Source organism: Chiloscyllium punctatum, chromosome 41 (assembly GCF_047496795.1).
Source record: "Chiloscyllium punctatum isolate Juve2018m chromosome 41, sChiPun1.3, whole genome shotgun sequence".
NCBI classification, from domain to species: domain Eukaryota; kingdom Metazoa; phylum Chordata; class Chondrichthyes; order Orectolobiformes; family Hemiscylliidae; genus Chiloscyllium; species Chiloscyllium punctatum.
The window spans coordinates 44,820,433-44,837,550 of record NC_092779.1 but is presented as its reverse complement, the minus strand read 5'-3'; the positions used below and the strand labels follow the sequence as shown (position 1 = coordinate 44,837,550).

Genomic DNA, 17,118 nt, shown 5'->3' with positions numbered 1-17,118 from the left:
TTTGTCATTTGAGAGACCGGTTGAGGGAGGACCTGATTGAGGTCTACAGAATCATGAGAGGTATAGACAGGGTGGATAGCAAAAGGCTTTTTCCCAGAGTGGGGGACTCGATTACTGGGGGTCACAAGTTCAAAGTGAGCGGGGAAAACTTTAGGGTATATATGCATGGCAAATTCCTTACGCAGAGTGTGCTGGATGCATGGAATGTGTTGCCGGGGAGGTGATCGAGGCGGTCACTATAGCATCATTAAAGATGTATCTAGACAGATATGTGAATGGGCAGGGAGCAGAGGGATATAGACCCTTAGAAAATAGGCGGCAGGTTTAGATAGAGGATCTGGATCGGCGCAGGTTTGGAGTGCCAAAGGGCCTGCTCCTGTTCTGTAATTTTCTTTGTTCACCACGACTGTGTCTTCTATAAGTACGCAAGTTCTGTGTCCATCTTAGCAGCTCACCACAGATCCTATGTGACTTGACCTTTTGTATCAGCCTATTATGAGGGACCTTGTCATAGGCAAAAGCAAAAACGGAAGTTACTGGAAAAGCTTAGTAGGTCCAGCACCATCTGTAAAGAGAATTCAGAATTAACGTTACGAGACCAGTGACTCTTCCTCAGAACTGATGGTAGCTAGAAAAATGTTGGTTTATATGTAGAAGATAGGGTAAGGAATAAATGAGAGGGGGGGGGATAGAACCCACAGAGAGGGGAGAACAGTTGGACAGACAAAAGAATGGATAATGATCAGACTAGTAGAGTGAATACCTTTTAATGGAGACAATTAGTCTGCCATTACACACTACCTGTTGTTAGCCACTATGTGATCACAGGTCTGATGTGTCAGGTTGGAGGCTAGGACATGGGAGAGTTCAAACCCTAAACTTATCAACTTGATGTTGAGTCCAGGGGGCTGCAGGGTCCCCAAGCGGAAAATAAGGTGTTGTTCTTCAAGCTTCTCTGGAGCATTGCAGCAAGCTTGAGACATAGATGTTGGCCAGAGAATAGGGTGATGTGTTAAAGTGGCAGGCAACTGGAAGTTTGAGGTCATTTTTGCAGGCAGAACATAGGTGTTCTGCACAGCAGTAATCCAGTCTGTGCTTCATAGAATATAGAACAGTACAGCACAGTACAGGCCCTTCAGCCCTTGATGTTGTGCCGATCTTTAATCCTACTCATAAGATGTACAATTATCTTAAAATTATGCCCCCCCCCCCCACAGACACACACACACACACCGTGATAGTCATTTCCGCCTTGGGAAAAAAATCTCTGTTCATCCACTCTATCTATGCCTCCCTTCATCTTGTATACCTCCATCAATTCACCTCTCATTCTTCTTCATTCCAATGAGAAAAGCCCTAGCTCCCTCAAACTTTCTTAAGACATGCCCTCCAGTCCAGACAGCATCCTTGTAAATCTGTAGAGGAGACCACATTGTGAGCAGCAAATGCAGTAGACTAAATTGTGTGAAGTACAGGTAAAATGCTGTTTTACCTGGAAGTTATGTTTGGGGCCTTGGGTACGAGGGGGCAAATGGACAGGTGTTAAACCTTCAGTGATTGCAAGGGAAGGTTCCAGAAGGTGGAGGGGGGCTGTTGGGAGTGAAGGGAGAATGAGCAAGGGTGTCCCAGAGGTAACAGTCCCTGCAGAGGGTGGTCAAGGGAGGGGAGGGACACATATGTTTGATGGCATCTCGCTGGAGGTGGTGGAAATGGCAGCTGATAATCTTCTGGATGAGGATGTTGGTGGGACAGTAGGTAAGGACGAGGGGAACCCTGTTGCAGTTGTGGGAGCGAAGAGAGGGGTGGAGGCAGAATTCAGGAGATTGGTCAGACCCAGTTGAGAGTACTGTCGACAGTGGTGCTGGGGATTACTTGGTTGAGGAAGAATCTGAACATTTCGGAGGCTCCCTTATCAAAATTGGCCTCATCGGAACACATGTAATGGAGACGGAGGAACTGAGAGAATAGAATGGAGTCTTTACAGGAAGCAGTTTGCAAGGATGTGCAGTCCAGGTAGGTGTGGGAGTTGGTGGGATTTATAGTGGATATTAGTCCATCCCCAGAAATGGAAACAGATGTCGAGGAGGGGAATGGAAAAGTCAGAGATGGACCAGGTGAAAGTGAGGGCGGGGTGGAAATTGGTAGCAAAATCAATTAAGTTTTCCAATTCTGGATGCGAGAGTGCAGTGGCACCAATGATATCATCGATATATTGGAGAAAGAGTTGTGGGTCGTGGCCGGATTAGGACTGGAACAATGAATGTTCATGTGCCCCACAAAGATACAGGTATAACAGGGACCCATGCGCATACCCATGGCTGTTCTGACCTGAAGAAAATGAGAGGAGTTAAGAGAACTTCTTCAGGGTGAGGATGAGCTCAGCCAAGTGGAGGAAGAGGGTGGTGGGTGGGTGGGGATGGTTCAGGCCTTTGCTCCAGGCGGAAGTGGAAAGCTCTGAGACCATTCTGGTGGGGAATGGACATGTAAAGGGATTGTATGTTCTCGATAAAGAGGAGACGGCTGGAGCCTGCAAACTGGAAATTCTGAAACTAATCTGGTGTAAAGCGTCAGGAATGGCAGATGTAAGTGGGCAGGGACTGGACCGGGGGAGACAAGAGACAAGAGCGTGTCAAGATAGGAAGAGATGAGTTCTGTGGGACAGGAGCAGCCAGCAACAATGGTTTGCCCAGACAGTCCTGTTTTGTGGATTTTTGGAATGAGGTGGAAACGAGCTCTCCAGGCTGTCAATTTGGAGGCAGTTAGGGGAGGCAGGAGGATTTGCAGAAGCTCACCAGATGAAATTTGGTCAACAACCGTAGTTGGTACAATGGCCTGATTATCTATGGTGGAGTCATAATTCAGTATGTCAGACTACAAATGCACCACCCTTATCATCAGGCTTAATAACAAATTTAGGGTTGGATCTAGGTACACAGAATGCCATCTGTTTAAAGGAGACAGGTTGGCTGGGGGGCGGGGGGGGGGGTGCTAGAGAAATTGAGTTGACATTGACAGTTCTCCATGAACTGATTGTGTAAAAGGGAGGCGTTCAGGTTGAGAGAGATTGTGGGAGCTGGGTGAACTGGTCTGTGGGATAGGGAAAGGACTCTTTCCCAAAGAAATGAGCACGGAGGCAGCAATGATGGAAGAAGAGTTGGATGTCACGTTGTGCCTGAAATTCATTAAGGTGGGGATGCAGAAGGATAAAACAGACCTTTTGTGTAGGGAATGTTTAGCGTATGGTTAGGAAGGATAGTGAATACCTGATGGGTGGTGGAGTTGGGGGAAGGCATCAAGGCACACAAGATTAATAAATCAGAGACCAGTGGGCTTCTGGTTCCCTGGTCAATAGCTCTGTCTCTGGCTTGCTGCAGTGCTCCAGTGAAGCTCAGCACAAGTTGGACGACAGCACCTCATTTTCCACCTTGGATCCCTACAGTCCTCAATAATTTTAAGGTGTGAACTCTCCCATGTCCTAGCCCCCAACCCCATATGCCAGGCCTAGTTATCACATAGTCTGCCATTGCACATTACCTATTGTTCACCATTAACAGCTATTCAATTTCCTAGCTAAATTGTTATCCACTCCTATAAAAGCAAATTACTGCAGATGCTGGAATCTGAAACCAAAAGAGAAAATGCTGGAAAATCTCAGCAGGTCTGGCAGCATCTGTAAGGAGAGAAAAGAGCTGACGTTTCGAGTCTAACTGACCCTTTGTAAAGCTAAGTAAAGGTAGAAATAGGGAGGTATTTATACTAGGCTGAGAGAAGGTGAGTCATGGCTCCAGAAGCAAAGGTAGCAATGAAGAGGTAATAATGACAGTGCATAGAGAGATTACAGGGAGATTAGGAGCTGTGAATGACCAAGGTTGAAGCCGGTGCTTTGTGACAAAATATGTGGGGGGTGGGGGAGGGTGGATGAAGCGGAGGCAAAATGGAAAACAGGGGAGAAGGGTAGCAAAGGGGGAAGAGGAGAGTAAAAAGGTGATGAGAGAGTGGGGAGCGAGAGAAAGAGACAATATCAAGAAATAACAGGTACAGAACAGTGAAAAAATATATAAAAAGATAAATAAAATAAAATTACAGAGCAGAATGAAAACAGAGGGGTCGAGATGGGATGATCATCTGATGATTATCCCATCTCGACCCCTCTGTTTTCATTCTGCTCCATAATTTTATATTTTTTAAATTTTTTTTCACTTTTGTACCTCCTTATTTCTTGATTGTCTCTCTTTCTCTCACTCCCCACTCTCTCATCGCCTTTTTCCTCTCCTCTTCCCCCTTTGCTACCCTTCTCCCCTGTTTTCCATTTTGCCTCCGCTTCACCCAACCTCCCCCATCCCCCACATATTTTGTCACAAAGCACCAGCTTCAACCTTGGTCATTCACAGCTCCTAATCTCCCTGTAATCTCTCTATGCACTGTCATTATTATCTCTTCATTGCTAACTTTGCTTCTGGAGCCATGCCTCTTGGGAAAGCAAAACTCAGCAGGATTTATACACTTAATGGTAAGGTCCTAGGGAGTGTTGCTGAACAAAGAGACCTTGGAGTGCAGGTTCATAGCTCCTTGAAAGTGGAGTCGCAGGTAGGTAGGATAGTGAAGAAGGCATTTAGTATGCTTTTCTTTATTGGTCAGAGTATTGAGTACAGGAGTTGGGAGGTCATGTTGCGGCTGTACAGGACATTGGTTAGGCCACTGTTAGAATATTGTGTGCAATTCTGGTCTCCTTCCTCTTGGAAACATGTTGTGAAATTTGAAAGGCTTCGGAAAAGATTTACAAAGATGTTGCCAGGGTTGGAGGATTTGAGCTACAGGGAGAGGCTGAAGAGGCTCATTTGTCAGAATCATTGGTGACCTTTAAGCGGCAATTGGATAGGTACGTGTATAAGTGCTTAAGCTAGGACAAATATTCGGCACAACATCGTCGGCCGAAGGGCCTGTTCTGTGCTGTATTGTTCTATGTTAGGCTGGGGCTGTTTTCCCTGGAGCGTTGGAGGCTGAAGGGTGACCGTATAGAGGGTTACAAAATTATGAGGGGCATGGATAGGATAAATAGACAAAAGTCTTTTCCCTGGGGTTGGGGAGTCCAGTACTAGAGGGCATAGGTTTAGGGTGAGAGGGGAAAGATAGAAAAGAGACCTACGGGGCAACTTTTTCATACAGAGGGTAGTACTGTATGGAATGAGCTGCCAGAGGATGTGGTGGAGGCTGGTACAATTGCAACATTTAAGAGGCATTTGGATGGGTATATGAATAGGAAGGGTTTGGAGGGATATGGGCCAGGTGCTGGCAGGTGGAACTAGATTGGGTTGGGATATCTGGCCGGCATGGACAGGTAGGAACGAAGGGTCTGTTTCCATGCTGTACATCTCTGACTCTATGACTCACCTTCCCTCAGCCTAGTATAAATATCTCCCTATTTCTCCTTTTGCTTTAGCTTTGACAAAAGGTCAGTTAGACTTGAAACGTCAGCTCTTTTCTCTCCTTACAGATGCTGCAGGCCTGCTGAGATTTTCCAGCATTTTCTTTTTTGTTATTCACTCCTTCTGTTTTTGTTTCTGATTTACAGCAGCTACAGTGTTTTTTTTCATGTTTACCTTGTCAAAGACCTTACTAAAGTAGATGTAGACACCATCTACCAACCTGCCCTCATCAATCATCTTTGTCACTTCCTGAAAAAACTAAGTTTGTGAGGCATTGCCTTTTCCACACAGAAGCATGCTGTCTATCACTAGTAAGTCCATATTTTTTCAAATGTAAGTAAATTATATCCTTCAGAATCTTTTCCAGTAATGTCCCTACCACTGACATAAGGCTTACTGCTCTGTAATTTCCTGAATTATCCCTGTTGCCCTTCTTAAAGGAACAATGTTGGCTATTCTCCAGTTCTCTGGGACTTCTCCTGTGACTAAATAGGACAAAGACTTTGTACAAGACTCAGCAATTGCCTCACCTTTCTCTTTCAGCATTCTGGGATAGATGCCACGAGGTCCTCGAGACTTGTCTACCTTAAGGCTTAAAACACCTAACATGTCTATTTTTTACTTTTGATTAGATTAGATTAAATTACTTACAGTGTGGAAACAGGCCCTTCGGCCCAACAAGTCCACACTGCCCCGCCGAAGCGTAACCCACCCATACCCCTACATCTACATTTACCCCTTACCTAACACTATGGGCAATTTAGCATGGCCAATTCACCTGGCCTGCACATCTTTGGACTGTGGGAGGAAACCGGAGCACCCGGAGGAAACCCACGCAGACACGGGGAGAACGTGCAAACTCCACACAGTCAGTCGCCTGAGGCGGGAATTGAACCCGGGTCTCAGGCGCTGTGAGGCAGCAGTGCTAACCACTGTGCCACCGTGCCGCCCACTTGACATGCCCTAGAATACCCCTCCTGTGACTCACCTTCCACCATGTCCTTCTCCTTGTTGAATGCCAATGCAAAGTATTCATTAAGGACTTTGCCCGCTTCTGACCCCACACACACATTCTCTCCTTCGTCCTTGAGTGGACCTACCCTTTGCTGAGATGTCCTCTTGCACCTTAAATATGTATAAAACGCCTTGGGATTTTCTTTAATCCTGTTGCCAAAACCATTTCATGGCCCCTTTTCTGCCCTCCTATTCCTTTCAGGATATGTATATCTTCAGTTTCCTGAACCTTATGTATGCCTCCTTTTTCTTTTTTTGGATTTGATTTGACAAGTTTTCAATTTCTTTTGTCATTCAGGCTTTCTGAATCTTACCATTCTTATTCTTCATTTTCACAGGAGCATGCTGGTCCTGAACTCTAATCAACTGCCTTTTTAAAGATTCCCACAAGGCAGATGTGAATTTACCCTCAAATAGCTGCACCCAATCTATTTTCCTCAGTTCCTGCCTAATATTGTGGTAGTTAGCCTTCCCCTAATTTCCTACTTTTGACCGTAGGACTATTGTCCTTATTCATGTTTAGCTTAAAACTTACAGAATTATGGTCACTAGTCCTAAAATGCTGCCACTACTGTGATTATTTGAAATCATGGTCACCTGTTAACCCATAGCTAATAAAGACAAGTTCCCATAAGCCTCCTTAACCACTTTATATATCTATCTGATGCACTCACACCAAGATGCCTCTGATCCTCAGTGTTTCCCATGTTATTGGTACCTCTCAAGGTCTGTTCATTGTAACACCTACTGCCAACCTTACAGTCCTCTCTTAATACCACAGTGGTTATGAACCAGGCCAGACCCCTCAAAACTGATTACCCCTGGTAACCCAGACCCTAATATTTTTAGATGTTTTAAGCAGATGGAAGGTGGATACCCCAGGAGTGATGCAGCTGGTCAAACCACTTTGCTTCAAGTAAAACAGAATTTATTTACATAACACCAAAGGAAACACAAACAAAAGAAAATAGAATTTAGAATAACAACGATTTGAAAACCCAACCGATATCCCCCGCAACTTATCAAAGAGTTGTTCAGATTTCCTACAATATCCTATAAACATGCCCTTGGCAAAAAGGTAAATTCAGACTTGGGTTCTTACAGGAGAGAAGTCCGAGAGAAAAGAACAGCCAGGGATCATTTGCTGAAGCATGGAATCTCTTTCCATTTTCTCTGTTCTCAATGTCCCCAGCTAAAACTAAACCAAAATAGAAAAATCCCTGAACTAGGTGAACTGGCCGCTCCCCTTTCATTGTACAAGTGTTCTTGAAAAGCCTAACTGCCGGTTTCCCTGATTGTTGCCTTAGGCAGTATTTATTAGCCATAATCAAAATGTACTTTTCCCAGACAAATCAGAACCTCTGCCTTTTACAATCCCTTTTGAAAAAAGCCAAGGACAACATAAACTTTTTAAAGGAGCATCATCATCACACATTGGTTTGTCAGCGTAAACTATGTGCTCATCCTGGATGAGACCTTGATCCACCACCTTGCAAAGCAAGCAAGGAGTGCTATCAACACCAGGGTCTATTGTAGACATATCATTTTCATACATTTGGACAATTAAAATTGATACTTTAATGTCACTTGGGAAGGCTCTTTAACCTGTATATGTTTGACTCCTGAGAGGGAGGGTAAGAAAGTAGATGGCACTACTATAATTGTCTAAATAAAATCTTTCTAATTACAATGATGTTGCCACAATACTGATAAAGTTATGAACTGATACTGAATCTATTGCATTTTCAACTTGATGAAATCTCTAGATGTGGTTGCTATAGTTTACTAATTTATAATAAGTCATTAATTGAGTTGGTGCCAAGCTCTGCAGAGCACCATATAACCTTTCATTAAATGCAGTTGGTTTGTACATTTTATTCTTCCGTTTATTTGATTCTTAATTTGTGAATGTACATCACATTAAGTGGATGCATAGTTTCTACATTTAATAATTTCTAATAATTTACCAAAATTCAGGCAATTCGCTGAGGCTGTTATATTTTCTGTGCTGATTAGCAGTTGTGATGGGACTGCGAAGTGGTTGAACACATTCAGTCATCAGAATTATGAATTGACTCACTTTAGTTGGTATTCTCAACTTCGTTAGTTTCTCTAAATGTGGAAAAGCATGCTTTAGCATTCCTGATTTGGCAAACTCTCCATCTCGTTAGGAAGCTTTAACGTGTTAAAGAAATCCAAATACCTTGTTTAACCAATAAAACTGTACCACATATTTCCACTTTGATAACAAAAATGTTCTCATATATCAAACACTTATCGATGTATGTGCTGCACACAGGTTTAATTTGTATTTCCATTATTATGTTGCCATCCTTTGGAGAACTCTCCTTGGCTCCAGCAATTTTCAGAAGTAAAACTTTGATTTTTGTATTGTGACTGTTGAAATCTCAGCCTTATCTTCTGCATCCTTTTCCAATTACTTTCAAACTAATTCAATTGGTTCGTTACTTTTGCAATAATAGAGACTCCTCATTAACTTTGCATTAGACAGTCTTCCAACTTCTGTTCACTCAGATGATTCAAATTGAAATTCAGCCATGCCTATCATCCATGCAGTCAGTGATGATACTGTATTACTGTGTTTAGTGTAAATCGATCCAACAGTTATTTACTTCAGGGCTGTCCTTTTTCTGAATCATATTGGGTCCAAAATCTCAGCAAGCACCCAGATAATTTAAAACTGGGGAAGCATTTTAAGATTCGCTCAGCTCCATGACAACCTAGCCTGCTCGAGGTCATCCTCAAATTGACTGTTAAGTCAATTGCCCCATTATTATATTTTATTTTTTGATGTGATGATGTAAATGTATTTTGCAACCATTCATTTGAATGTAAGGAATAGGAGCAGGAGTTGATCATCTAGTCCCCACACCTGCTTCACCATTTAAGTGATGCAGAGAAGGTTTACTAGACTAATATTGGAATGAATAGATTGCTTTCAGAGAAAAAGCTGGGCAGGCTAGACCTGTGTCCTCTAGAGTATTAGAAAAATGTCATTGGTGACTTAATTGAAACATGCAAGATCCTGAAGGCACTTAACTGGGTGAGGGTGTTTCCTTTTGTGGGAGAATCTAGAAATAAGGGTCACTGTTTGAAGGTGGGGGTTCATTTATTTGAGAGAGATGAGGAAATATTTGAGGGTGGAGAGTCTTTGGAGTCCCCTTCCTAAAAGGTGCTGGATGCAGAATCTTTGTTTTTTAACACAGATGTGAACGGGTTCTTGATTGCGAAAGGGATGAAAGATTATCAAGGATATGCACAAATGTGGAGTTGAGGTTAAAATCTGATTAGCCATGCTCTTAGTGAATGATGGAACAGGCTCAAAGGACTGACTGGCCTATTCATGTTCCTTGTTTCTATGTTCATCTGTTTTATATGTTATTAAAATCATTGCTGATCAGATTGTGGCCTTGCCTTAACTCCACTTTCCACCGTATGCCAGATATCATTTGACTCCTTTGTTAGCTGTCAGGGTTTACTGAATGGTTGTTAAGAATATCCATCTCCAGCTTCCAAAGCACCCATCTGGATTACAAGCTTTGTAGTTGTCTCAGATTTCTAGCTGTGAATAAACCAGCCTGCTGCCTTCAAACTCTTTGTCTTTTGCAGGTGGTCCTCCATTTATGAACGCCTGACCCCTGACATACAAATGTTTCCTATACTTAAAGAGCAGCTATTTTATATTGTCATGCATTGTGTCCAACTTATGTGCAAATCAATTTGCAAACAGTTAGACTTGTGAACGGACTTAAGAGAATGGAACGTGTTTGCAATCGGGGGACCTGCCCTGTATTTTTTTTATTAGAATACTTACAGTGTGGAAACAGGCCCTTCAACCCAACAAGTCCACCTGTATTCTGATTTCACTAATCAAATATAGGTCACCTTTTGATGTGCCTTTTTTTTGAGGTATTCTGGCAATCTCTACATCCCACCGTTTAGTTATCTTAAAGTTTCTGATTCTTATTTGTGCAATAGGTTCCAAACTTATTTTAGTTACATTTATCTCATTTTCTACAGTTACACTTTATAATTCTTAATATTTAGAAATTATATTCTAAAAATCATGATGTAGATATTTGTAGGGAGAAAGTTAGGACCGCAAATGCTGGAGATCAGAGTCGAGGAGCAAGAGAATCCTGATTAAGGGCTTATGCCCAAAATGTCCATTCTCCTGCTCCTGGGATGCTGCCTGACCTGCTGTGCTTTTTCAACACCACATTCTTGACTGTAGATATTTGCAATACTCCTGAGGAAAAGGCATGCAGCATTTTTAGCGTTCAAAAAAATATAATCTTTTGATCCTGTGACTAATCAATAGCATATTGGTCCGTGTAAGATTTATAATGAGCACATAATATTGCATTGGGGATTTTGATTGGGGTACTAATGATCTTAAGGTGTGGGATAGAAAACCACCCGGTCAGAAGATATTGGCATTAAGTTTCTCTTCAACAGTCTGCTCTCCAACCCCTCCCCATAATGGTTGCATTCCCCTTTTTCTCTCACTGTTCTCTGCTTTATTCTTCCATCCCTCTTGGTCCTTGCTGCTAATATGGTAGTGCTGCTAGTTCTGGAAATCATCCAGTATCTTGCCCAAAAAGATCTTTGTCTGGGCTTATTGGCAATCTATTTAACAATGTATGTTATTACAGCTGATCATTATCTGACTTTTCAGTGTCATAATGTTTTCTCTTCAACTTAGCACAGGAAGTCATTTACACAGCAGAGTGTTAGAGAACATCTATATGTCCAGTTGCTCCTTGCCTGCAATCCAAGGAGTAGACAAAGGCAAATATGTTTATGAACCGTATCTGTTTCCTTCTGAAGAAAAAAAATTTAAACTTAATATTCTTAGTTCACCTTGTAGACCACCTTACATGATTACAGCTATTAAGCTTTTTGCTATGCTTTGCTGAAATACGATAGTTCAGCATTCCTTGATTACATAACAGAACTAAGCACTTGACTGGAATGAAACTATAATCAGGTGGAAGACTAATTATGTAAAAAGACTTCTAAAACATGTACTCAAAAATACACACAATTATAACTTGCCATCCTAAAGGCAACACTAAAATAGATTATACCTTTCTCATGACCATTTTGTTTAGGTGGTCACCCATGGGCGGCATGGTGGCACAGTGGTTAGCACTGCTGCCTCACAGCGCCAGAGACCTGGGTTCAATTCCCGACTCAGGCAACTGACTGTGTGGAGTTTGCACATTCTCCCTGTGTCTGCGTGGGTTTCCTCCGGGTGCTCCGGTTTCCTCCCACAGTCCAAAGATGTGCAGGTTAGGTGAATTGGTCATGCTAAATTGCCCATAGTGTTAGGTAAAGGGGTAAATGTTGGGGAATGGGTGGGTTGCGCTTCGGCGGGTCGGTGTGGACTTGTTGGGCCGAAGGGCCTGTTTCCACACTGTAAGTAGTCTAAAAAAAGGAAGCTCTTGTTTGTGCATTGTAATTCTCCATGGGTCTGTATGTGGATACTGTTTTCCGAGTGCTTACTGTAATAGGTAATTTGGATTGGTTTCAATGCATTGTGTTTGCCCAAGATTTGTCTGGTAAGGCTGCAAATAAATCTAAACTTTATTTCCTTTACACATCCATTCAGTGCTTTTTTTGAACTACTTGCCGTCATTCTGATTTTTGTGTTGAGGTTGAGCATTGAACGGACAGTAGCTTGAATGTTTTATTTAATTTTTCTTGAGAGAAGTTTATCCAATATACAAGGCTGTTCCCTATTGATGTCATCTCTGGTAGTTGAAACTAGTCTTGATTCTCATTTTTATATTGTTTCAGCATGCACTTGCTTTACTACTGAAGTACAACAGGCAAAATTTAGATAAGATCCTTTGCTAAATAGCTGAGTAGGGAAAAAAATAGTTGAACTAATGAGCACTGTAAAGGTATCTAATCTTTAAAATGGCAGTAATGTGTTATTTTAGTTCCCCTCATCATAGCCCTTTCACATTTAAAAAAAAACTTGTGTCGAGGTTAACTTTTAATTTAAAAAATGAACTGTCTACTCAAAGGTGTAATTTTTATCACAACCATGTTTTGTCCTTCTAACATGTAGACTGTTGGATTCATGAAGCAGTAGAATTGAAGATTAAATATATTTATTCACCTTAAAGACCTGAGTTCAAATCGAACTCAAACTAATGGAATAAGACTCCTCACTGGATAGTTCTGATGTTGAAAGGATTTGGTTTATTTCATCTCAGTTCTCGATGAGTTCTCGGCAATGGTTAAAACTACGCCTTTGGCATTTATAGCAACGTGGAAAGCAATTCCTATCTAGCTGAATTGTACCAGTGTCTTTCAATATATTTACTCATTTTAGGCTAAATACATTTCTTTCTGTTAAATTAAAGAAAAGTGCAATGATGCAATGTGATTCTCGACCTTGTGCTCACTTGGCAGGTACAGTTTGACTTTTAAATTTTTTGGTAAAGTGGCAAAATGCAAAATAATGTTTTTGTACAGAGGGTGGTAAGTGCCTGGAATGTGCTGCCTGGGAAGTTGGTATAGCAGATACAAAAGCAGTGATAAAGAGGCATTTTGACAGACATGTGAATAGGCAAGGAACAGAGACATGGATTGCATTGAGGTAAATGGTTTTCAGTTTAGCAAGGTGACTTTTGTCATTTCAGGCCTGGTGGGCCAAAGGGCATGTTCCTGTTCTTTGATCCAGTGGACAGGTTGTTTTTGATCTTGTGGTAAGTGAATTTTGGCAGGTATGTTGCCAATCTAACTATATTTTATGAATATAAATAAAGTGAAAGTGCATGATACTGAAGTTCGTGTGTGTAGCTAAAATGGTGTGACCAATTTATGACTGGTCGGCAGTTTTTACTGGACAGCGCTGCTGTATCTAGGCTAGGGGTATAATGCTGACACCATAAAAATTCTCATTTTGACTCCCCATGTAGGGATCTTGCATTTCAAGTCCGTAGCTTCCAGAAAGTGGCAAGTAAATAGGATGGTGAAGAAGGTGTATGACATGCTTGCCTTTAATGGTCAGAAAATTGAGTACAAGAGTCAGGGTTTCATGTTGCAGCTTTATAAGATTTTGGTTCGGCCACACTTATTCTGGTCGCCACATTATAGGAAGGACTTTGGAGGTTTTGGAGAGGGTGCAGAAAAGGTTTAGCAGGATGCTGCCTGGATTAGAGGTTATGAGCTATAAGGAGAGGCTAGAAAAACTCATTTTCTCTGGAGCAGTGGAGGCTGAGGTCTATAAAATTGAGATGCATAGATAGTGTTGAAAGTCGGTATCTTTTTCCTGGAATTGAAATGTCTAAACCTATGGGGCATGCAGTTAAGGTGAGAGATGGAAAGTTCAAAGGAGACCTACAGAGGTTTATAAAATCATGAGGGACATGGATAGGGTAAATAGGTAAGGTTTTTTCCCTGGGTGGGGGAGTCCAGAACTAGAGGACATAGGTTTAGGGTGAAAGGAAAAAGATTTAAAAGGTAAGGGGCAACTTTTTCATGCAGTCACTAGTGTATGTATAGAATGAGCTGTCAGAGGAAGTGACTGGTACAATTGCAACATTTAAAAGACATCTGGATGGGAATATGAGCAGGAAGTGTTTAGAGAGTTATGGGTCAAGTGCTGGCAAATGGAACTGGATTAATTTAGGATATCTAGTTGGCATGGACGAAACTGATTGAGGAGTTGGATTCTGTGCTGTATATCTCTGTATCTGAGGAGCTAGTTTTTTTTTAAACACAGAGTGGTAAGAGTATGGAACATGCTGCCAGGGGTAATGATGGAGGCAGATACAATAAGGGCATTTAAGAAACTTTTGGATAAGTGCATGAATATGCAAGGAATAGAGGGATATGGATCAAGGGCAGGCAGGAGGGATTAGTTTAATTTGGTGTCATGCTTAGGCACAACATTGTCGGCTGAAGGGCCCGTTCCTGTGTTGTACAGTTCTTTGTTCTAACTAATATGATAACTGCATGGACTGACTTCTGTCACTTGAGTATTGCTGAAAAGATAGGCATGCTGTTGAAGCCAAATTTCAAAGGGCGCAATAGCTTATTTTGCATAAGAAACAAGGTGCTGATTGTTCAGCATAGTGACTAAATGTAAATACTCTTAAGTTGAGGTACAGTTTCTGACTGCAGAAACAAAAATGTTATTGTATAATTTTATTATTCCTATTTTTTTAAATACTATTTAAAACACATCTGGCAAACGTTTTTAAGTAGATCTTTTGTCTTTTGTTCCAGGCCGAGACTGCAAGCACAAAGGAAATTTGCCCAGTCACAGCCCAACTCCCCCAGCACAACCCCAGTCAAGATGGTGGATCCAGTCTTGCCACCACCTGCAACGCAGATTATTGATCTTTCAAAACGAAAGCCCAAAACAGAAGATTTCTTAACTTTTCTTTGCCTTAGAGGTATGCTTAATAGTCATTTTCTATCGATCAACAATGTGATTAGAGATTATATACTTCTCAATTTTTGTTACACTTCCCTAGAAAGAAATTACTTTTAGACATTTGAATGTCTAGTCTGAAAGGCTCACATAACAAGATTAAGTTTTAAAAGTTTTACTGTGAAAGGCAAGCTAAAAGCAACATTGTCAAGAGTGTGGGGCTGGAAAAGCACAGCAGGTCAGGCAGCATCCGAGGAGCAGGAGAGTCGACGTTTCTGGCCTAAGTCCTGATGAACGGCTTATGCCCAAAACGTCGACTCTCCTGCTCCTCGGATGCTGCCTGACCTGCTGTGCTTTTCCAGCACCATACTCTTGACTCTGATCTCCAGTGTCTGCAGTCCTCACTTTCTCCTAAAAGCAACATTGTCATGACACTGTTTAGCAGGCAGATTGTATTGTAAGTTACAGAAAAGTTTTCCTATTAACTTCTGAAGCAGCAATGCATGGTTATCCTTTGTTCCATCCTTTTAAAGTGAACACTCCATTCTCTATAAACAATCTGAGATGATTCTTAGCCTCCAGCAAAACTAAGCAAATCTTCCAGTTTCATTTAAACTCTCATGAACGTGGATTGTTCATACTATACACATGCTCTAATCTGTATTCTGCATGATGAATAGAAGAGACTGGCTGCCTTTATTTCTCTGCCTACATACACTCTAGATTCCTTCACACCATCTGTGTTTGAGACTCAGTGATAACTTCAGGAAAACCTGTAGTCCAGTCTTTCAATGGCTGCCTTTGGATTCTTCCCCTCAAAACCCATCTCCATAGCAATATAAACCACATGGGTCTTCTATCCAGACAGAAATGCTCAATAACTATTCTCTGCATCCCCAAATCCATTCTACTTTGGAATTTAAATAGACAGTATCACCATTTGCAAACTCCTTCTCGTCACTTGGAGAATTAATAGTTAGTCCACTGTTAGCATAGGTGCTAAAGTAATTGTTTCTAGGTATGAATATCTTTTACCAACGCCTAAAATTATGAGGATATAGATATGGTGAATAGCAGGTATCTTTTCTCAAAAAAGGGGGACTTCAAGCTTAGGGGGCATATTGTTAAGGTGAGAAGAGAAAGATTTAAAGACCTAAGGAGCATTTTTTTACTCAGTGGTTCGTGTGTGGAATGAACGTCCAGAGGATGTAATGGATGCGTGTATAATTACAACGTTTAAAAGATATTTGGTAAAGTATGTGAAGTAAATGTTTGGAGGAATATAAGCCAAGTACAGGCAAGAAGGACTAGTTTAGTTTGGGATTATGGTCAGCATGGACTGGTTGGGCTGAAGGGTCTGTTCCCACGCTGTATGACTCTAAAATAACCTGTACCCCATCCTGCCTCCCACAGACCTTTTAACAGCTAAAGCACCCAGGTTTATTTGAAAGAATTCAGAAAGAATCCATTCACCCTAAATTAGAAAGTGAGTCCAAAACACAAGTGTTTAATGTTTGCAATATTTTAAACTTTATTAGAACATTGTTATTTTTTCAGGAATTTGGTAATAGCTCAGCATATTTTCTTCCTACCAATAAAGTTACTTGCCATGAGTAGTTTGTGTCATAGGCAACTAATATCAGAATATAATTATTTATATTCCAAACAGCATTTTGAAATGTCAAATCAGAATTTGCTTCAACAATTAATTACTTTAACGGACTAGAAATTAGGTAATTGACTTAACATGTTACAATGGAATAACCTCAATTGGTACTAAAGAGGAGAACAACTGTTTGTCACAGATGGTAATTCAACATGATTTATAAAATCAGTATTTCGATGGATGACAAGAAATTTACTCAATCATAGACATGGCTAATTCCCACTTTTGGTGCAAGTGGTCAGTTTTGTGAACCCCAGCTCTCATTGCTTAAAATGTACTAGGTGGGTCTACCACCTCCTCTGTACTTCTAACTCTTACATGTATTAGGTTGCCATCCACTTATGCTGGAATTCTGTGATCACATGCATAGAGATATCAAATTAGATTATTTGTGGTGCAAAAAGGAGGAAGGGATTAGGACTAGGACTAGGACTACTTTAATATCTCTGAGCAGGTACAGTCTGGAATAAAATAAATACCATAAAACAAAAATTGTTGGAAATACTAAGTGGAGTTGGCAACATCTTTGGAGAGAGAAAATAGGTTAGTGTTTCGGATCTCTATCTATTCACCTTGTATTAATTCAATAGTTTCCC

General features: G+C 41.3%; 1 protein-coding gene across 3 annotated transcripts in view; it reads left to right on the top strand.

The window, feature by feature from the left end:
- LOC140465027 (protein Jumonji-like) overlaps positions 1-17,118 on the top strand; it is a 449,631-nt gene that overhangs the window by 282,117 nt on the left and 150,396 nt on the right. For all 3 annotated transcript variants that reach the window (XM_072560822.1, XM_072560821.1, XM_072560823.1), the window contains one exon: positions 14,709-14,878. In XM_072560822.1, coding sequence (XP_072416923.1) covers positions 14,709-14,878 — 170 coding nt within the window. The remainder of the gene's footprint in view (positions 1-14,708; positions 14,879-17,118) is intronic.